The sequence below is a fragment of the Amblyomma americanum genome, chromosome 10 (genome assembly GCF_052857255.1).
Source record: "Amblyomma americanum isolate KBUSLIRL-KWMA chromosome 10, ASM5285725v1, whole genome shotgun sequence".
Taxonomy (NCBI): Eukaryota; Metazoa; Arthropoda; class Arachnida; order Ixodida; family Ixodidae; genus Amblyomma; species Amblyomma americanum.
The window spans coordinates 717,012-739,739 of record NC_135506.1 but is presented as its reverse complement, the minus strand read 5'-3'; the positions used below and the strand labels follow the sequence as shown (position 1 = coordinate 739,739).

General features: G+C 50.3%; 1 protein-coding gene across 4 annotated transcripts in view; it reads right to left on the bottom strand.

Annotated features, from left to right (window-relative positions):
* Positions 1-536: 536 nt before the first annotated feature.
* The window catches only part of LOC144106486 (uncharacterized), a 79,319-nt gene continuing 57,127 nt past the window's right edge, over positions 537-22,728 (bottom strand). For 2 of the 4 annotated variants that reach the window (XM_077639305.1, XM_077639303.1), the window contains 2 exons: positions 15,254-15,355; positions 537-7,900 (listed from right to left, as the gene is read on the bottom strand). In XM_077639305.1, coding sequence (XP_077495431.1) covers positions 7,693-7,900; positions 15,254-15,355 — 310 coding nt within the window. In that variant the 3' untranslated portion in view covers positions 537-7,692. Of the gene's footprint in view, positions 7,901-15,253; positions 15,356-22,728 lie in introns of those variants that run through there. The other 2 variants (XM_077639304.1, XR_013309020.1) reach the window with 2 other exon arrangements.

Here is a 22,728-nt window from a genome sequence, read left to right as displayed (position 1 = left end):
CAGTTCTCGTTTGTCTGTAGGGGTTGCGATCAGAGGCCCGGCCGACGTTAACAGACGGGCAGGTGCCATCGAGCTACCTGGACCAAAGGACGCGTGAAACGCCGGCAGCTTCTGGCGACGGCGTCTCGTACGCTTCGCCGATGATGCTGAATGCGGACCGGCGCTGCGAAAACACCCTTGCCATTGAGCGAGGGTGGACAACTCTTCCTCCTGAAGGGTTCACCGGTGCAAGCCGTCGGATCTCACATCTCCCACCGTCAGGATCGCCGCACAGAAGCCAACGACCCTTTGGGCCTGGTCGGCCCGTGAGAAGCCGCACAGTTCGCCACTGCAAGGCGCCAAGGCTGAGAAGAAGCGGAAGACAAAGATGTTCGACCTACTGTCGCCTCAGCTCTGTTTCTTTACCTAATTTCGACTAATCTACCTAGTTTTCTTTGAACATTCGAGGACGGCTGCACCTTCAAGGTGGTACTGTCCCTATGGGAAGAGTACGGCTGCTGCGGCGCCGGCATGTCTAAAGGGACTACGCCAATCTAAGGAGGCTGGCTCGGAAGAGGCGGCCACGGCTTCCCAGGCCGTGGAGCGACCAGAACATGGAGACGACCACCCGTCCAGTGAGACCTCATCGCTCAGCGGGGCTGAGTCAACGATCGTGGACCGTGACGAGTCAGTGGCCGATATGGCTGACGTGGACAACGAGGGTTGGTGAGTCATCGCAAGCAACGGACGGTCGGGATCCCGGTAGTGGTTGAGCCCACAGAGAAAGGGGTTGATTTAAGAGGGAGGAATCCCATCTTGCTTTTCGCGGCCATTCTATCACTGCTGGGATCGGCTCCGATTCGTAGTCGGTCCACCATGCAAGGGGCTGCTCAGCTACATGTCTCGACGGAAGAGCTGGTTGACAAGCTTCTGCAGTGCAATCAGATTGGTGACATTAAAGTTAACGTGCGGTCGCCCCATTCCTACATGAACACCTGTGTTGTTAAGGGTGTACCAAAGCGGTATTCAGAAAGCGACTTACTTTACTATTTGAAACCACGAGGTGTTCTGCACGTGAAACGACTCGTGCGTCGTGTGGAGTCTCCAGAAAAAGAGGCTGCGAAACCTACCAACTCTCTCGTGTTGACATTCGCTCCGAAAAAATTGATCTGGGATTCACAAAACGCGCAGATGCCGATTTCACTGAAGCTCGTCCACGGTGTTTTAGATGCCGACGTTTTGGCCATGTGGCCAAAGTTTGCATAAAGGATCGACGCTGTAAGCGGTGCGGTGGAGACCATGACTTTAAAAACTGCAAGGCCGATTTTGCTTGCTATAATTGCGGTGGTGATCATCCAGCAAGTTTCGGAGGCTGCTCCTTCGGTGTGAGCGCTCTGCACCGTCGAATATCCTTTATTGCTGGTTCCCAAACCCAACCAACTGAGACGCCTGTGCCAGGATTAGACGAGTTCCCAGTGTTGGAGTCGGATGCTGTTGCGCTACCCAACAATGTCCTTAAGAGACCTGAATCCAGCAAGACGCCAAGGTCCATTACATGCGAGTCGGTTGTTCGACCTCCAGCAAAAAGTGTCCATGTTCCTGAGCGACCGAATCGCAGCCAGACTCGAGGCAAGGGGGACTCCCATATGCACAAGTGACAAAAAACCAGCTACTGCGGCCAAGAGCTTGTCCCCGTCGGCATCTTTTGTCGATGTTGTAAGTGAGTGCGTTGCGCAAAATAAGGAGTTCAAAAATCAAAGTGGGTCTGACCTTCTTCATGTTTTGTTCGGGGTCCTGCGCTCACATGTGCCAGCGATGCCGCCTGGTAACCTGAAGAACTTCCTACAGCAGGTGCTTTATTTTGAGTCCCTAATTACCACCTTCGCAGCGAACTTCCTTTCGATCTAATATGGATGGTGTTCAACCTCGTGGATCTAATAGCCACCGAAAAGTGCCGTTTATATTGCAATGGAACTGCGCTGGAATTCTGAGTCGGTTAGCGGAACTGAAACTATTCTTGAAAGAGACTTGTGTTCCAGTATTGGCCCTGTCGGAAGCTGGCCTGCCAAGCAGGAAACGTTTGACTGGATATGTCGCCCATAAAAACTGCAGAATAAAGTCATTTCCTGCAGGAAGTGCCGCGCTTTACATAAGGGAAATTTCACATGTTTCTATAAGCGTTACGTATCTTTGCACGGACGACATTGAGGTAGCGGCTGTGAGAATACAGCTCGGCTTTCGAACCCTTTCTATTGCATCCGTGTACGTGTCCCCGCGGAAGAAGGTAGCATTGGATTTGTTTCTACAGCACCTCTGCGACCGCTGCCCAGCTCCCCGAATCATCTGCGGTGATTTCAACGCCCATCACGCTGTATGGGGTGGCAGGAGCACGGATTCCTGTGGACGCAAACTCGTAGACGTTATTGACAGTTTGGACCTGTGTGTTGCCAGTGACGGAAGCCCAACTTTTTCCGGCCTCCAGCCTCAGCGACAGCTATAGACCTGACTATGAATTCACCTGACGTCCGCGTGAGGGGGTCAACAGCGCCTGACCACATGGCAGCAACTACGGCGGACAAGTTACCTGATCATTTTCCGGCCCCGGGTTTAAAACTCAGGAACCTTTGCGCAGCGAGAAGAAGGGCGGAGAGCCAACTCATGCGGAAGAAGAACGACAGGGAACGGAAGACGACCTTCAATGGGCTGAATTCTGCCATTCGACTGCACGCGAACAAGCTCTACAGGTCGCAGTGGGCCTCATTCTGAGCTAGCTTGGCTGTGTTCTCACCGATGGCGAGAATATGGCGAGTTATTGGCAGCCTTGCTCGAGAATATCGCCCTTCGAAGCCTTTTGAAGCTCTTGAAATACGCAAGGAAAGGCCTATTGCGTGTATGACAGAGGAATTTGCAGACGCACTCGTACGCGCTAATTCTGGAATGGATATAAATACACCACCTGCTTCCTCCAGGTCTATCATGGGCGTCCAGTTCACGCTTCGCGAGCTTCAAACTGCGCTCAGTGCCCTGCGGCGCCGGTGTGCACCAGGTCCCGACGGCATCACCAACCAGATGCTGCATAATATGCCCCTGGAACTCAGGAAGGAGCTCCTAAACTACATCAATCGAGTTTGGGAGACTGGCGATGTTCCTCCGTGATGGAATGTGGCACATGTAGCTCCAGCATACTGAAGCCTGGCAAAGACATGACGGACCTTGCCTTGTATCGCCCTGTGCCATTGACCTCCTGTGTAGCTAAGTTGATGGAGAAGCTGGTAAATGAACGCTTATCGTGGTGGCTTGAGGACAGCAAGGCACTGCCAACATGTATGACAGGATTCCGCCGAGGTCTTAGTGCCCAAGATAGCGTCTTATACTTGGTGAATCACATTGAACACCAGAGAGCTTTCGGCCTTTCCACCTTAGCCATTTTCCTTGATGTTGCAAAAGCTTATGATAACGTGCTTCAGAGCTCAATTCTAAACAGTTTGCAAGGCATGGGCATACAGGGCCATATGTTAAGATTCGTTTACAAGTTTATAAGTGATCGTGCGGTTCGTGTACGGTTAGGAAGTACCTTAAGCACCGATTCCCGATTCGTTGCAAAAAAATTGCAGGAAAGTGTGTATGTTAATATATGCTGACGACATCTGTATTTGGATTACTGGCTACGAACACGAGAGATTAGCCCTGATAGCTCGACAGGCTCTACTTTTGGTACAAGCTAACCTTGAAGGTGCGGGATTGTCTCTGTCAGTGGAAAAATCCGGCTTTGTTCTGTTTCCAGGTGTAGGAAGACGTCAAGCGCGATTGAAGTTAGACCTTGGTCACTCTTGCATCCGCCAATTCAACCACACGCGTTTCCTGGGTGTCATTATTGACTCCCGTCTACAGTGGCGAAAAGCTGTCGACGCGATTGTTTCATTTCTATCTTCGCGTCTCAATGTGATCCGTAGAATTGCACGTGAGCAATGGGGAACCATCCTTCTTCAATGGTCAAACTTCATGGGGCGCTGGTAGTCAGTCGCATAATGTATCAATTACCTTTAATTACCTTTAACGTCCCGAAGTTGTCCACAGAAAGGGCCTAAGAAGAGCCATTGGAGTTCCTCAGGCGGCTGCGCACAAGGCAGTACTTCATGAGTCTTTATCGAAACCTCATATCCCTGTCGCTTCTGAGAGACTGTTCTGAGGCCGTCTAGGAGAGACGGTAGCTGGGCGATCCCTTCTCCAGCGGCTCTGCAGGAGATATGAGTCGAAGGCCTACTTGGCACTTAATACTTTTAATACTTTGATCCTTAATGTCCGAAGGCAAAGGAAACGGTTGAAACCCCCCTGGTCCTTTCCGATCCTGGACTGTAAGGTCACAACTCCCCATGTGAGCGCAAAGCGCAGCTCTCATTTGGCAGCAACGCGTTCGCTCGTACTTGAACATTTGGAAACAGAGTATGCCCGTCATCTTAAAATTTTCACAGATGGTTCTGTGGACAAGGTCAAACAAGTTAGCGCAGCGGCTTTTTACATTCCTTCTTTGGACTGTAAGTGGTCCGTACGCTTTACCGCTGTCGTATCCTCCACAACGGATGAAAGTGTTGCTATTGAGGCGGCTTTACGGAAGTTATGGTCTTGTCCGGCTCAACTTGTTGTCATCCTAACTGATTCAACATCTGCCCTCCGGAGGTTATAGCGCTGATTCCCTACTGATGCCTTGTCTACAAGCTCTCTACGCTTGGTGCAGAATCTGCACAGCAGAGGCTTTACTCTAAATTTCCAATGGGTGCCGTCTCACATAGGAGTCAAGAGGCAATGAGGTGGCACACAGTCTTGCCCATAAAGCTCTGTCAAGGAATTCATCTAAAAAAGTACCTCAAGATGGAAAAAGTCTCTACAGGAAAACGGTGCTCGCTCATTTCAGTACCCTGTGGAGTGCGCCCCCACAAGCCATGTGTGACCAAGGGACTGAGAAGATTCCAGGCCACTCTACTACATCTAATTCGCACGGCCTCTGCTCGCACTCCTGCCTGAATGCATAAGACGGGCATAACATCGTCTCCGCTCTGTTCTTTATGTGGTGTGTGCGGAGATATTGAACATTATATTGTGTACTGCCCAGAGTACAACGCGGAAAGGTATGCGATGTTCGCTTCCTTCAAGAAGACAGAAACCCGTCACAGTACAGTTCAGGACATCGTCTACCCGAGTGGAAACCAGACGTGCAGAAGGGAGGCTGCACGCTGTCTTTTAACATTTCTGCAGGACACTGATCTTGCCTCTAAATGGTGACAGCAAGAACGGACTATGGTCTACTGTGATTGAATGTGTGCGTGGATGGTGTCTTCTGGAGTAGACTATGTTAATCTTTGAGTGTATGTGTGTATGGATTTTGGAACTGCAATGGACCGTGTTTCTACTGTGTCTGATTATGTGCATAGATGCTGGCTTCTGGAGTGGACGGCGATGTGGACTGTTTGGAGTCAATGTGTACATGGATGGTGACTGCGGGAGGCGAATATGTGTTATTATAAGTGACTGTGCGCATAGTGGGATAGGTCCGACAGGTTTTAGGACATTATTAACATAGAAGTGACTGTACGGTGGAGAAATTGCCGGAAGAATAAGCAAGGTTAATCCCACCTGTAGCATTCAGTACCTCAACTCCAAGGTTGATACTTGTGTGTGTGTGCGCTTATGTTATGTTTGTTATGTTATCTTTAACTCTGCAGTGGGTTTCGAGCCCGCAGCTAGGTGGACTCCAAGCCACGCTCTGCGCAAGGGGACCACTATCTTCCCACCACTATGCCACCTGCCACCCGAGGCAGGGAGTAAGTGGCGGACGCCAACGATCACCGCACGAAGCTCCGCAGAGCTGCAAAAAATTCATGTTGCGACTGGTGGCGAAATGTGTCTGCACAAAATTGCAGGCGACCTGCGGCCAGGCTCACTGTTTCCCAAAATATTGTTTACTGCGTCCGCTATGACACATAAAAAGCGTCACTACTTGCGACATTCACCTGCAACAAAGAAATCACTGCTAGGTGCAGCACGCTTTTGGAGAGTTTGGTTTGTACACAATTGGGACGCAGCCTGCCCAAGAGCAGCGAGATTTTTTTTAAAGCTATAGCCTTAAAGCATGTTGAGAAGATCCCGTTTCAATTGGTTCCTTCAAAGTAACTTGAGCGCGGCTCCTTCTCCGAAATTAAAATCAGGTGCGCAAGATTTAAAAGTTGCCTCAAGATTGTGCTCTCTCACGCCGCGACATTAGCACCCTCAAATGCGCTGCAGTGGAACTTCGTCATAATTCGTTCAGTTGGCATTGCAAGTCGGTCTCATCATGATGTCAGTAAAGCGGGGATAAATATTCCGCTACGTGTAACACACGAACTGCGGCTACAATATTCCGCTTGAAAAATTTCCCCTTCGCCATTAGTAGAGCATATGCCGCATTGAAGTGAACCCGACGTGACGTTTATTGTATCAGATGTGTGCAGGAAGGATCTGGGTTGCACACAGCCGCATCGAACACTCCTCCTTGTCACGGCCTGCCATGAGTACGGGCACTCGTCGTTGTTAGAATGCGGCCGGAGCGTGACCGCACCGTCGCTATTTTACGGAGCAGCACGTGCGATTTCTTGCAGTCCAACGTGGTTGTGGCGCTTCTGTTGCAGCATCGCAATTGTACGAAATCGAAATTCCCACGTCAATCGCTGTTTCGGCTACTGATCCAGAGTACCCGGGTTCGAACCCGACCGCGGCGCTGCGTTTCGATAGAGGCGAAACGCAAAGGCGCCTGTGTGCTGTGCGATATCAGTGCACGTTGAAGGTCCCCAGGTGATCGAAATTATACCGGAGACCTCCACTACGGCACCTCTTCCTTTCTTTTCTCAGTCCCTGCTTTATCCCTTCGCTTACGGCGCGGTTCAGGTGTCCGCCGGTATGTGACACAGATACTGCGCCATTACCTTTCCCCCAAAACAAACTCTCAATTCTCTGCCCATCGCTGTGACCGATAACCTGTTTATCCCTGTAGTGCGGTTTATCCTTCAAATGGGGCGCGTTTCGGGGGGCTAACACCACGGCACGTGAGCGCGCAATCACGTGACAACTATTCCGCAGGCTTGTTTTTGAGCTCAAGAAAATGAGCCGTTTTAATGTTACTTAGAACAAAGCAACAGAAGCTGGCGGTCTCCAGTGAGCTTTGCCACTTTTTAATTGAGAAATCTTGCGTTAAAGTTGACAATTTGCTGTGTTACTTAACGAATTAGGGCCGTACGTTCAAGAGATATGCCGACATTGTCAAGACGAGTTACTACAATTCGTCACCAGCTGAATGTTCGTACGGAGGAGCGTTTTTTTTTTTTCAGCGTGACCCTACCCGGCTGGCACGCCCTGTCGCGCACAACCCATTGCTTTCCAGGTAGTCGAAGTCCTATTAAGATTGTCCATAACGCGGCCAGGTGACGTTTCGACATCATGAAATCACGTCAAAGGCGCCCCATTGGCCACGAAAAGAGGCCAGCTGTAAAATTATCCTCGATGCGAAGTGCGAGATAGGGCTGGCTCGGATCATTTTCGGCTGACGGCGCACTTCCCGTGGCGTCTGCGTCCCACTGTTACCCGCACGGTTGTTTAACTCGGCTCGGGACAAACTTAACGCATCTTTATTGGGGTGTAATGTAAACGATAGGTGACTGACAATACAGCTGCGGGAGATTCGGGTCACTGAAGCTGCACACCGGGGTATCCGTGAGCCTGCGGAGGCCAGAATGCCTGCCGTGGATGGTGGTGTTGCTGTTGAGCGCATTCGGAGGACGCGGCAGGTTCCCTGGCACAGTGTCCCGCCGGAGGATGAGGCTGCTGCGTGGCTGCAGTGTGCTCCGCGCAGCCGCTGTAGTCCTGCAGGATGTTGTCGATGGCAGCAAAGAACCTGCGCAGATGCAGTACAGAGGTGTCAGGTCGGCCACCTTGACCGTTTAATGCCCAGGAATTATACACGCCGCGTAAATGTTGCCAAGTTCTCAACTTCCAGGATTTCATCACTAACAGTCTCTTCATTGCACAACTCTGAAAACCAGATATCTAAAGAAAAATTTCATCAGACAATTAAATTTAGCCGATTTTGAACATATCTCAACGTCTAAGGGCGATAAAACTGGGCGCTAATATAGAGGCGAACACGGCAGTTTATTTTGCCGTCAGGGTTAGCTTCTGTTCAGCATAAGTTTACCTTTGCGGAGGCCTCTTGCATCTCTGGCAGCAGATACTTTTAACAATAATTAGGTAAATACGTTGTAAAAGACCGTTAGTGCCATTATGTGAGCAGTTCATGTGAGCAGAAGTGAAAGCTGTCAAGATTTATACGCTGCGTGTCACAGGTGAGGCATTACATGGAAACACGCTGGCCTGCGTCGCTCTTCAATCATCTCAAAGGCACGCCTGTAGTGCGAGCCTTGTTTCTCCTCTGAGCCGAGCGTATATAGAAAACAGCGCTCAAAGAGACGGATTACAAGAACAAGGAGGGCAAAGGACGCTGTTAACTTCTGCTTTCGAAACGAAGTTAGCCCCCGAGGTACTACATCACCAGGGTCTAACACGACCAGAGAAATCGAAAAATACTACTGCTGCTGCTCTCCTGTCGGCTTTCTTGTGTCCATGCTTCCTACATGTAGGCATGGGAAACAACCAACTGGTCCTGCGGCAAGTGTCACTTCTTAGTCAAGCTTTGAGGCTCTGAAATGGAATGTCTGTGGCCGCAGTTTTGCTGCACAGGAGAGGATCGGCGAAAAGATTGGCTGCGAGCGAGGAACGTTGCCGCACTGGCGCCTTCCAACTCGCCAGCCGCGGAGAGAGAATGTTTCGGATACACAGAAACAACAGCTCCAGAAGAAGCTTCCTCGCGTGAACGGGGGACAGCCGAATGAGAGCGGGCCGAACGCCCACAGCTGCGAATGCTGGCTCGGCTCGCGTGTTTCTATCATGCGACAGACGTGGTTCTTGTGATGGCGTTCACTGACGACGAGCAGAAGACGGGCCTCTAGCATTTCGCCTCCGTCGCGACTGCCACGGCCGGGATCGTTTTTGGGGTCAGCAACCGAGCAGCATAACCGCTGAGCCTCCGGGACGGCTCACATGCGACTCAGTTGCGACGAACATTGAAACGACTGCACTTTCTTGCGGCACAATTGCGTCTGACGTGAGCGATCACTGTCCGATTTCGGAATAGGCATGCATGCAAAGCGGAACCGCGCATCACAGAAACCTCATTAGAAGCATTCATGCACGATGTCGTGAAATTCGATTGCTCTTCTGTGCTGGAGAAAACGCACGTCAGTGCTGCGTACGGCCTATTTTTTCAGCTTTTTTTCGTCTTTATTTTAAGCACCTTCTGCTCGAAGTATACACCCCTTCGAGTGTATAAAATGTCCTGCGAACACGTGCATTGCAGAAGACGCCATTCATTCCAATAAAAAGTTGTGACAGTGCGCTGCGACTCTCCGGAGGGCCGCTCCATCCGGCGACGTCTCTCCTCCGCGGGACCCCGGAGACGTTTGGGGCCAATGCTCATTAGGGGTCTTTCCCAATGCCGACGACAGCCTGACCGTCATCTTTATTCGCAAGCATTCAACTGGGCACTGCAGCCCTTGTAGTGGTTTAAGATTGCCGAGTAATCTCTAGGGACAGGTTCGGCTTCCTCGAGGTCGCTTGTGGGGGGAGCTCGGTAAAAAGTGTATTCTCGAGCTACCCTGTCGACCGTTTTGTTGCCTTCCACTCCCGCGTGTCTCGGCGTCCATACTATCATATGTTTTATTGGTTCTTCTTCTTCTGTGCTTTGTTTGGGTCGGTCCCCAGAGCGGAGTATGCGGAGCGCTCTGTGACCTATTCTGCCTAACATGAAGTTTCGGCATGCCGTTTGAGAGTCGGTTAGTATTGTTAAGTCCGGTAGCCCTCCGCTGCCGCTAGAGCGACGGCCACTTCTTCAGCCTCGACTACCGTGCAATCCCGTAGCGACGCGCTGATGATTTCCCCGCATGTCCGAGTTTATCACAGCCGCTACCGCGTTGGGGTTGTTTTGTCCCGTCCTTCTGGAGTATGTGGCTGCGTTCACCGTTGATGCCTGGGGGGCTAGTGATTTTTGGATGTACTCGGCTCTCGCCTTTCTGCGTTCTTTGTGTAGGTTGGGGACCATGTTCTTTGGGATGGGGGCCCCGTATGCCGTCCGGGATAGTCGCGGTTCGCTGGATTTCTTGTATTTGTTCGTTGCATCCCAACTTCTGCAGAAGTTCCCTGCCAGACGGAGTCTGCAGTAGTCACTGCAACTGGGCGACGTGTTGTGCCTCTCTCAGTTCTTCAATGTTGTTATGAAGTCCTAGTGCTAAAAGCTTCTCTGTGGATGTGCATTGTGGTAGATGGAGTGCTGTTTTGTATGCTTTGCGTATAATCGCATCAATCTGTTGAAAAACGTTTCAGGATCACTACTATCGACTGTTATCCTAATCAATTTAGCAAGAACATATTCTTCTAGCCTACTAGGCTGATGCGAAGCAAGTCTATAATGTGCTCGTGGGGATTAGCAGCAGTACAGAATTAGATATCAACACTATGCAGATAAATAAATTTGAAATATGTTTTGCCTATCATCTCACCCTTGCTTTCTTACATCTACAATCTTGCATGTCAATACGGGGCTTTCCCAGTGGAACCAAAACTGCAAAAGTGTGTCATTTATGAAGGGGGCGGCCGAAATGTGCCATCAAATTACAGGCGCCGATTTCAGTCCTCCTTCCATTGGACTGGAAAAGGTCATTTGTTTAAGAGTGAACAAGTTTTTTGATAAACATAAGGTAATATTCGACTCACAATTTGGTTTCAGGACCCCTAAATCTGCAGAAACTGCCTTGTTAAAAATAAAAGAAATTATGTTAAACAATATTAATGAGAACATGTATACAGTCTGTCTTTTCTTTGATTTTAGTGAGGCTTTTTATTCCTTCTTAACAAACTCCAGTCAGTGTCTGTGGATAATGAGCTTTCATCCCTTTTGCCTATCAGTTGTGTTGTCCTACGAGGCAGCAGTGCACTGGGGTTCCTATTGTTTATTGCGCACATATATGACGACCCGATCACTTTGATGAAGAGCCGAGAAAAGGTACAGGCGCACAAAGTCGCTGCACGACTTAAGGGATGCAAGACGCACACAGAAAAGAAATCCAGCGCAGAATTCAAATCTGCCAGGCTGATCGTTGGAAGGCATTCTGTGAATCACTGGATTCTCGAAAGCCTCTCTCACGCATATGGAGTGTGTTGCGTGGTTTGCGAACATCTCCTCAGCAGCTCCAACCATTTAAGTCTCTCGCACTTCACCAAGGACGAAGCGGAGCGGAGATTGGTGAAGATTTTTGCGCAAGAGTAGCAGGTCCCAGGAACCAATCCACAACTCTGAATTGCTGCGAAGTGCCTAGATCTAGGGATTCACGAATGGACCTTCTTTTCTCCATGGAAGAACTAGACGCCGCCATGGCCGGTTGCAGACGGTCTTCATCGCCGGTGCCAGATGGAGTAACATACTCTGCACTTGCAAACCTTGGTCAGGAGGCTCGACGTGTTCTTTTAAACAACTTCGACTCATTATGGTGTGCGGGTACAATTCCGGACGCGTGGAAACCGTCGTCTGGTTCCAGTACTTAAACCTGCAAAATCGCCGCTTGACCTAGAATCGAACCGTCCGGCATTGGCTAGTTGCATGGGAAAACTCATGGAAAGGATCGTGCTTAGGCGAATTGAGTGGTATCTGGAGCGCTATCAAATATACCCAGATGTAATGTCCGGGCTTCGGTGGGGACGTTCTTCTATTGATAGCGTGATTGACCTGGTGTCATCAGTTCACCACTAGAAACATCTGAAGCGCTTGACCGCAGCGTTGTTTCTGGATGTTAAAGGAGCGCATGATGACATCACTCATCAAGCTATTTTGGACTCTCTGGAAGCTGCAGAACTTGGTGGTCGCATGTTCTGTTGGATACGCAGTTATCTATCCAACCGATCACTATTTATGCAGACTGAGGACGGACCAACATCTTCACATTACACTTCCCATGGGGTCCCACAGGGTGGAGTACTCAGCCCAACGCTTTTCAATCTTGCGCTTGTCGGCCTTGTCGATGTACTGCCACAGTCGGCGAGAGTCTCAGTCTATGCAGACGATATTTGTATCTGGGCATCAGGAGTTACGCGACCACAAGTTCGAGCAAGGCTTCAAAAGGCGCCAAGAATTCTTGCGGCCTACCTCCGCCTGCAAAGCCTGGATATTTGTACTGAAAAAAGTTCCGTTGTTGCCTTTACACGCAAGAGCATGTCCCATTACCCTATACGCATAAATGCGTCAACAATTCTCTACGAAAGAAGCCATCGCTTCCTTGGAGTAATCATCGATCGTAATCTAACATGGAGCCCGCATGTCTCGTACATGAAAAGACGACTGACATCGATCGTTCACGTTCTCTCCTTTCTCGGAGGGAAGTCGTGGGGAGCATCAGTGCACTCGATGCTCCAGCTGTACACCGCATTTTTCATGGGACTCCTTCGGTACAGTATCCCTGCACTAGGAAACGAGGAAAACGAACATACGCTGTCTGCAAAGTGTTCAGGCTCAAGCTCTGCGGACGTGCCTAGGACTGCAAAATGCGCGTCTACAGCCGCAACAGTACTCATCGCTCAGGAGAATCCAGTGACTGCCTATGTCACAATCGAAGCCTTGAGAGCGCATATTCGTCACCTCTCTCGGACTCCCGCACACCATCTTGCCAGCCTTCCTGCTAACCGGCCGAGTACATCGTTTGCGAAAATTAATGATACCCATCGCGACTTCCTACCAACCCAATTTACACCAGCCTCTAGACCGTCTTCTCCATTATGAAGTCTGCACCAACCTTGTGTGCTTCTTTCCATACCGGGCATCAAAAAGAAGGCTGATTTATCGACAGCAGCACTAAAACAGACAACCCTAGAATATTTCCATGAGAAACACGAGCACCGGCTGCACGTATACACCGATGGCTCAGTGACCCCTTCCAGTTCCTCGGGCTGCGTAGTCATCCCCGTAAGGACCATAGTTAAGAAAGTGAAAACATCACACCGGACTTCATCGACTGGTGCAGAACTTACTGCTATTTGTGTCGCCATTGAGCATATCAGTGAAGAAACACCCCAGCAATGGTCTGTTTTCGCGGCTTCAATGGGTAGCCCTCCAAGCCTTACAATCTGTTCTTCGTCATGTGTTCCATGAACAACTTCTCGCAGAAATCCGAGAGCTCCACCACACAGTCATCAACGAAGGGCACGATATTGTTTACCAATGGCTGCCAGGACACAGCGGCATCGCAGGCAACCACAGCGGGGACGAGGCCACGCGAACTGCTCACCATGAGGGTGATTGTGTGCCCATCCCCATCTCGAGAGCCGACGCAGCGGGTAGGCTTAGTCCACTGTCGCGGGACATCAAGCTTGCCGCGTAGAATTCAGGCCAATTCTCGCATTCGCGTTTAAAAACCTTAGACCCAGATCTGAAGCTTCCGCTTCCACCCGGCCTACCACGACTTGAAGCAACTTTGTTGTGTCGCCTGTGGCTTGGTGTAGCTTTCACCAAGCACTACTCCTTCTTAATAGGTATGGCTGACAGCCCTGCATGTGCCATCTTCGGGTGTTTGAGACTATAGCCCACATTCTTTTTGAATGCCCTGCATACAGCTCCGGAAGGCAGTCTCTCTGCCGTGCACTGGAGCATCTAGACCTGCGCCCACTGACGGAAACGAATATTCTCGGCCACTGGCCGCGGTGGTCGTTGACGGTGGGTGAAGGCTTCCAAGGCACTGCTCCGCTTTTTGAGGACTTCTGACCTGCACGATAGGCTGTGACTTTACTGAACGCTGTGACTTTGTATAGTGACTAATTTCCTGCAACTGTCTTTTCTCTTTCATATTTTTCTCCCCTCACCACTTTCCCCCCGTGCGGGGTAGCAAACCAGCTATTCGTATGGTTAACCTCCCTTCCTTTCCTCCTCCTCCTCCTCCTACATGACGACGTCTTTAGAATAGATCCATCGATAGATTTTGTAAATTGCGCCGTTGATATACACTACTTCTTTCAGGCACTAATCAATCTAATGACCTGCTTAATAATTTGTCCAGGTCATCAATGAAAAATAAGTTAAAGATAAATCATACAAATGCCGAGGCTATAACATTTCGCGCAAGAAATAAACCGATAATGACAGACCACCTGATCAACTTCGATGTCCAAGAAATTGAAATTACTAAAGAGCCCAAGACCCTGGGAGTATATTTTTCGTGTTTTTTTTTTTAAACTGGGATGCCCACATTGACTGCCTCTGCAAAAAACGCTCTTCCGTCTGCGGGGCCCTGTCCGACGCAACGCAACTCTGGCTTCGAAATGTAAATTTCAAATTTATTATGCTTTACTTTTTCTCACCTTAACTACTGCAGTTTAGTAAGGGCTGCAATAACTGAAACAAACATAAATGAGGTTCTCATAATACAAAAGAAAATTGTTTTAATATAATTGTCCCTGTTAGTAGCATCACAACCTCTAACTACGCCTTCCAAACGCGGAACGTTGTCCGCGTTGATGCCTTGTATAATCATAAGCGATTACAAAAAAAAGTATTTTTCTCCAGCATCCATTTCTGGGTTACATTCTACCCTGGCATGCTTGGACGCGCGTCGTTCTAACATACATAAAAGAAATACTAGCACTGTTGTGCCCCGTTGAAAGCGTTGGTTTATTCCGTAATCAGCCCGTGTATTTGGCTATGGGTGTGTCAGTCGTCGGGCGAGACCATGGCTCGCGAAACCCGTTCCCCAGAAGGCGAGGCCTTGAACTCGTATAAACATGCAACGGGATGTACGAAAACTTAGGTGCGTAGATATTTTTTTTGAAATGTTATTTCATGTGTCCGCTTGTATACAACTGAATGTTTACTTGCGCGTTCCTATTGTTTTCTTCCGAACATATGCATATGGTTTGTTAGCTTGTTCCATTTAGTGAAAAGATTGGCATTGTCGGTACTCATATGTGTACAACGTTTTCTTCTTATACAGTGTAGCGACTGTGTACTTGTGACTGATTTGAAAAATTCCCGTACCACTCTTTGCTACTGCATGTAGGGGTTCCCTGGCCACACTCAGCTTTCAACCCTCCAACTGAACCCGGAAAGTCTACCTCACCTTCCCATGAACACCAGAGACTGAGCTGAAGCGGCACGCACCTCTGCGATATGTCCGGGTCGTCCAGCGATGTGAGCACGTAGTCCTCGTCGCCGGTCTCGCTGGGAGGAGGAGGAGGCTGCGGCGCATCGCCAGGTGGTTGCCTGGGCCACAAGACAACCGGCGCTGATGTAAACGCCAGTCGACGCGTGCGAACAGCAGACCAGAGTAGTGAGGCAATCGGCTCGCATGGGTACACAATGATGTAAGAAGCCATCAGTGATTGAAACGAAGGATACCGTTGGAAAACGTTACTTTTGCAGCGAATATGTGTACCTCTACCATCCAAGGCAATTTTCGTGTGGTCGTCGTCAGCAAAAAACGCCAGGAGTGGAAAAGTACCCAGCAGCATAGAAATCGTATATCATACTGATAATAAAGTAGTAGTAATATTTAAAAAATTGAAAAGTATAGCCAAACATAAAAAATAAAGCAAAAATAAATACTAAAAAGAAAAGTACAGCATAGAAATCGTACATCATACTGATCAAAGAGCAGTAGTAATATAAAAATTAAAGAAAACATCTATTAAAAATTTTAAAAAAATAAACGCTTCAGCGTTTATTTTTAAGAGCGGGACGCGACAGCGTGTTGCAGCGTTGCCGAGTGGTTCACGGAACGCCATCGCCCGTCCGGCACGACGCCTTGCCCGTTGGACAATTGAAGGAAAGTAAATGACGCCTTTCTCACATATATTGGCGGACACCCAAACCGCGCCGTGAAGGAACGAATATTTTCGACGCGCGGAGCCGACAATTACAACTACGCGTTCCGGTAAACATTAGGTTTGCAGCTGCTTCGAAAGCCTTCCAGCTATGCAAAGCACGTTCCTTCTCCCCGCGTGTGTTTCCCGGTAAAGATTACGCTTGCGTTTTCGTGTCGTCGTAAGCAAACAAAAATTGGCAGTGGCTTCGCTCGGCTACGCCAGGATACACGTAGCGGGAGGTACGTTTCCCTGGCTGAGCTTGTTGGCACTGTATGTTTAGCAATGAGAGACATGTCCGCTTGAAATGTCCGGGTCGCAGATGCACTTTGGGAAACTCGAATGGTGTGATCAGTCACACGACGGGCCTTCACATCCTCTTCGGTCGGTTGCCGTTGACTGACGCCTTCCATAGGCTCCAGTTCGGCGGCGTCTATTACGCTCGGCAGTCTGGCGTCTCCGTTTGGCAAGGCGTTCTTTCTCTGTTCGGGCGTCTCAGCTGCTCTCTCTGTTTAGTAGCCAAGTGACAGGCGACAACCTCAGGATCGGAAGAGTTATTGTTCTCTTGTCCATACCACCGTTTAGCAGCGGCTGGACTCTCATTCTCTGCATCCATATCAAGCTTTGCGATACAGCCGCCGATTACATCTCCGCTTTTTATATGCAATGCTGCGCATGCGACGACACGCGGTTCGGGTGATGAACGCGGTGTGACGTCATACCAAACGGCGACGGCGGCGAGCCGCGCGGTGTGACGTCATGCCAGATGGCGCCGCGAGCGCGCAAAGCACAGTAACCGCCTCGCATATATCGATGGACACCCGAACCGCGCCGAAAAGGAAAGGATACAGGAAGGAGGGAAACGAAGCGCGCGGCGCACCCACTCCTCCTACCCGGTTGCCATGGTAACGGCGCATGCGCGCAACTCTCCTCCCGCATGCACCATGCTCACATATCTCGGTGGACACCCGAACCGCGCCGTAAAGGAGTTCGTAGAGTTCATTGGCGTTGACAACTTTGCAAAGGCCGTTCGTTTTTACGAAAGGAAAGGCGCACAACTGGCTCCGTGGGTCAGTGGAGACCTCAATCTCGCTTTCATATACATGGCGCTGGTGTCCAACTGCAAAAGTTTGCTTTGATTGCGTTCCGCACACTGGATAGGCAATGCGCCCTCCCTGCAACCCTGGGACGTGGCAAGCAGTTAATGGTTGATCGCGAGAGACTGATCACCAAATGAACGCTGCGGCCCAGTTATTGCTGCAGTGCCGCATATCAGCCCAACGCTGTCAGCGCTAATGCATTCAGGCCACATCTCTCTCTCACCACCGCCACGTGTATCAAAGCACGAATGAGGCGTCCGCGTATCCAGGGTCCCCGCCGCGGTGGCTCAGTGGTTAGGGCGCTCGACTACTGATCCGGAGTTCCCGGGTTCGAACCCGACCGCGGCGGCTGCGTTTTTATGGAGGAAAAACGCTAAGGCGCCGGTGTGCTGTGCGATGTCAGTGCACGTTAAAGATCCCCAGGTGGTCGAAATTTTTCCGGAGCCCTCCACTACGGACCTATTTGTTCCTCTCTTCTTTTACTCCCTCCTTTACCCCTTCCCTTACGGCGCGGTTCAGGTGTCCAACGATATATGAGACAGATACTGCGCCATTTCCTTTCCACCAAAAACCAATTATTATTATTATTATTATCCAGGGAGCTAGTTATGCGCCCTTCCTTTCCTCAAACCCATCGCCGTCTAGAACATTGTCAACGCCAACGCCCATGAACACAGTGAACGCGACATCTTTCGCTTTGGATATCCTGGATTAGCTGAGCTATTTTAAATTATATTTTTACGGAAGGCTTGAAAATATCGGCTTCGAACGGCTTGAAAACGTAAGGCAGAAATGGAGAAGGCATAACTCAGAGTATACGATGGAGAGAGGGAAGGCACGTATGCCCTGAAGGGCTGCTAACATATGAATGATAAGGATAAACTGCGCGAAAGGGTTAAGACAAGAGAAAGGAACACACACGACACTTACACGTTCTTAAGTATCTTAGCCCGTAGCTTATCTAAGTATCTTAGCCCGCTTGGAAGAAGACGGAGTTGTTCCATACCAGAACGCTATCTGTTTGCCTCTGAAGCTTTATCGTTTTTTTCTCACAATCACGGAGGCGTCGCTCCCTCTTCGTGACGGCGATGGAAGTGGAGGACGTGAGGTCTCCTCTGGAACCCGGTGGGTCGGCGGCAGCCGCCCAGAAAAAGCGCTTCTACCAATCCAGCGAGGCAAGCAGCCAGGCCACCGTGCTGCACTCAGCCACAAGCGAGGACTCCTCGGCGGACGACGGGTTCGTCCCAGTGATGAGCAAAAAAGCCACTGCGTAAAAGTGAGGACTCGTCCTCATCAAGTACATCTACCGTCATCATGACGCGTGGTGCGCCGACGCATACAGTCCTGTTTGCGCCTGAAACGCCCACCGACAACCTCAACCTGCTGAACAGACAAGCTACGTCAGTGTTCCTCGAGGCTCGCGTCCCGGGGGTGATCAAGGACGTCAGGATCAACAGCCGAAGGAACCTCCTTGTCATCGAGGTAACGGAGCGAAACGCCTTGGAAAGTCTAGCCACCATCAAGAAGATCGGAGACATCCCCGTCCGCTCTCTTGTTCTTGAAAACAATGGCACAACCTCTGGCGTCATTTACGACACACATACGAACATCTCTGACTCCGACCTGCCGATACTCATTAAACCAGCGACGAACAGCATCGAAATAACCAAGGTTCAGCGCCTCGGCAAGTCAAGGTGCGTCAAGCTCACTTTTAATGGCGATTGTATTCCATCGCACGTGAAGGTTGGCCACTTTCGACGTGCAGTTCGCCCATTCCTCCCGAAGCCGTCTCAGTAACGGAAGTGCATGAAAATTTTGCATGTAAGTGGGGTTTGTAATAACACCATCTATAGCGTGCCCACGCTGCTCTGAACCACATAGCGGTGACAGTTGCGGCGCTACTGTCTTGAAGTGCGCCAACTGCCGTGGCCCTCATGACGCTTCTTCGAAAGTCTGTCCCCGCCTGAAGAAAGAACAGGCGGTGTTGAAGCAAATTGTGCGAGACCATTCAACGCAAACAGAGGCCGCAGCTACGGTGCGTCGGCATCGTTCTTGTCGTCGACGACCTGCTAGACAAAAGGCTGGCAAAGCAGGGAAGCCCTCATCGCTCCTGCTACTTTTCCTCCCCCTCCACCGAGTAATGTAAGCCCGGTGACTGGTGAAGCCGGAACGAGTGCTTCAGAGGTGACATGGCCACCATTGCCGAAGCCACACTCGGCCTTGGTGTCTGAGCTGGCACCACGCCACCACTGTCCCACGCCTACAGCTGAGCGAGCCCAAGGCAGAGACCCAGCCCTAGGTGAGGAAGTGCAGGTGTTTTCCATCTTGAGGTCCCTCATGAACGCCATGCGTGTGATGCTGTCTAGCTTTCACTCGCCAGCAGCACGGAATGCATTGCAGGTACTGGACGCGCTAAATCCAGTTCTTTCAGCTTTCCAGTAGCAGACACAATGGCTCTCCCAGCGTTACCATTTGAAAGCCAAGTCAGAGAAGCATCCATTTTCCAGTAGAATGCCCGTGGGCTCAATTCCCGCATTTCGGACATTCGCGAATACGTCTATAAACACAGATTTCCAATCCTTGTGATTTGTGAGCCCAGTTTACAAAATCCCATCCGAATTTCTGGCTATGAAGCGTTTGCATCCTCCACGCACAAGGGAAATAGCAAGGTCATCCTCTACATCCGAAGGGAGCTTACTTATGTGCCCCATACGGTTCTCCCTCACAACCATAACCAGTAAGTCTGTGTAACGTTGAAAAGGCGCACCCTGACGTTTACGCTTGTGGGCGCGTACTTATCTCCAACAACGAGGTTTAACGCGGGCTGTCTTACAGCAGTTGTCTGAACTTGGCGTTTGTGTCTCGGTGCCTTGCGAGACGCGTCCGGTGGTTTGCCGACGTGTAAACGCATGAAAGTGACGACATCCTCACATATATTATTGTTCCTGGTCTCGCTGGATGCAAATTTGCCAAACGTTTGCAACGAATACACTGGTCTATGTTAAAAACCGTTATGGAAGAAGCCTGCAGAGAAGACATTACCACGTTCATTGAAGAGCGCATCAAGGAGGCTATGAAACACGCCAGATGCTTCTTCACTCCAATGCCAAGGTTCACAGACTTCGATGTGGAGCTGGAGCGCCTCCGATCACTTCGACGAAGAGCAGAGAGAAGATACAGGCGCACAAAGTCGCTGCACGACTTAAGGAATGCAAAGCGCACACAGAAGGAAATCCAGCGCAGAATTCAAATCTTGCAGGCTGACCATTGGAAAGAATTCTGTGAATCACTGGACGCACGAAAGCCTCTCACGCATCTGGAGTGTGGTGCGTGGTTTGCGAACATATCCTCAGCAGCTCCAACCACTCGTCTCTCGCACTTCACCAAGGACGTAGCGAAGCGGAGATTGGTGAAGATCTTTGCTCAAGAATAGCAGGTCCCAGGAACCAATCCACAACTCTGAATTGCTGCGAAGTGCCTAGATCTAGGGATTCGCGAATGGACCTTCTTTTCTCCATGGAAGAACTAGACGCTGCCATGGCCGGTTGCAGACGGTCTTCATCGCCGGGGCCCGATGGAGTAACATACTCTTCACATTACACTTTCCCTGGGGTCCCACAGGGTGGAGTACTCAGCCCAACGCTTTTCAATCTTGCGCTTGTCGACCTTGTCGCTGTACTACCACAGTCGGCGAGAGTCTCAGTCTATGCAGACGATATTTGTATCTGGGCATCAAAAGTTACGCGACCACAAGTTCGAGCAAGGCTTCAAAAGGCGGCAGGAATTCTTGCGGTCTACCTCCGCCTGCAAGGCCTGGAGATTTCTACTGAAAAATGTTCCGCTGTTGCCTTTACGCGCAAGAGCACGTCCCATTACCCTGTACGCATAATAGGGTCAACAATACCCTACGAAAGAAGCCATCGCTTCCTTGGAGTAATTATCGATCGTAATCTAACATGGAGCCCGCATGTCTCGTACATGAAAAGACGACTGACATCGATCGTTCACGTTCTCTCCTTTCTCGGAGGGAAGTCGTGGGGAGCATCAGTGCACTCGATGCTCCAGCTGTACACCGCATTATTCATGGGATTCCTTCGGTACAGTATCTCTGCACTAGGAAACTTGAGGAAAACGAACATACGCTGTCTGCAAAGTGTTCAGGCTCAAGCTCTGCGGACGTGCCTAGGACTGCAAAAATGCGCGTCTACAGCCGCAACAGTACTCATCGCTCAGGAGAACCCAGTGACTGCCTATGTCACAATCGAAGCGTTGAGAGCGCATATTCGTCTCCTCTCTCAGACTCCCGCACACCATCTTGCCAGCCTTCCTGCTAACCGGCCGAGTACATCGTTTGCGAAAATTATTGATGGCCATCGCGACTTCCTACCAACCCAATTTACATCAGCCTCTAGACCGTCTTCTCCATTAAGGAGTCTGCACCAATCTCGTGTGCTTCTTTCCATACCAGACGTCAAAAAGTAGGCTGATTCATCCGTCGACGACAGCACTAAAACAGACAACCCTAGAATATTTCCATGAGAAACACGAACACCGGCTGCACGTATACACCGATGGCTCAGTGACCCCTTCCAGTTCCTCGGGCTGCGTAGTCATCCCGGTAAGGACCATAGTTAAGAAAGTGAAAACGTCACACCGGACTTCATCGACTGGTGCAGAACTTACTGGTTTTCGTGTCGCCATTGAGCATATCAGTGAAGAAGCACCCCAGCATTGGTCTGTTTTCACTGATTCAAAAGCAGGCCTCCAAGCGTTACAATCTGCTCTTCGTCATGGGTCCCATGAACAACTTGTCGCGGAAATCCGAGAGCTCCACCACACAGCCATCAACAAAGGGCACGATATTGTTTACCAATGGCTGCCAGGACACAGCGACATCGCAGGCAACCACAGCGGGGACGAGGCCACGCGAACTGCTCACCATGAGGGTGATTGTGTGCCCATCCCCATCTCGAGAGCCGACGCAGCGGGTAGGCTTAGTCCACTGTCGCGGGACATCAAGCCTGCCGCGTGGAATTCAGGCCAATTCTCGCATTCGCGTTTAAAAACCTTAGAGCCAGATCTGAAGCTTCGGCTTCCATCCTGCCTACCCCGACGTGAAGCAACTTTGTTGTGTCGCCTGTGGCTTGGTGTAGCTTTCACCAAGCACTACTCCTTCTTAATAGGTATGGCTGACAGCCCTGCATGTGCCATCTTCGGGTGTTTGAGACTATAGCCCACATTCTTTGTGAATGCCCTGCATACAGCTCCGAAAGGCAGTCTCTCTGCCGTGCACTGGAGCATCTAGACCTGCGCCCACTGACGGAAACGAATATTCTCAGCCACTGGCCGCGGTGGTCGTTGGCGGTGGGTGAAGGCTTCCAAGGCCCTGCTCCGCTTTTTGAGGACTTCTGGCCTGCACGATAGGCTGCAACTTTACTGAACGCTGTGACTTTGTATAGTGACTTTAATTTCCTGCAACTGTCTTTTCTCATTCATCTTTTTCTCCCCACACCCCTTTCCCCCCGTGCGGGGTAGCAAACCGGCTACTCGTCTGGTTAACCTCCCTGCCTTTCCTGTGGACGTCCTGGTTTTTATTGCTGAGACTTTGCCTAGTGAGTTTAAGTCACAGAACATACCTAAGAAAAGATTAAACGCCTTGTGAAAAAACTAGACC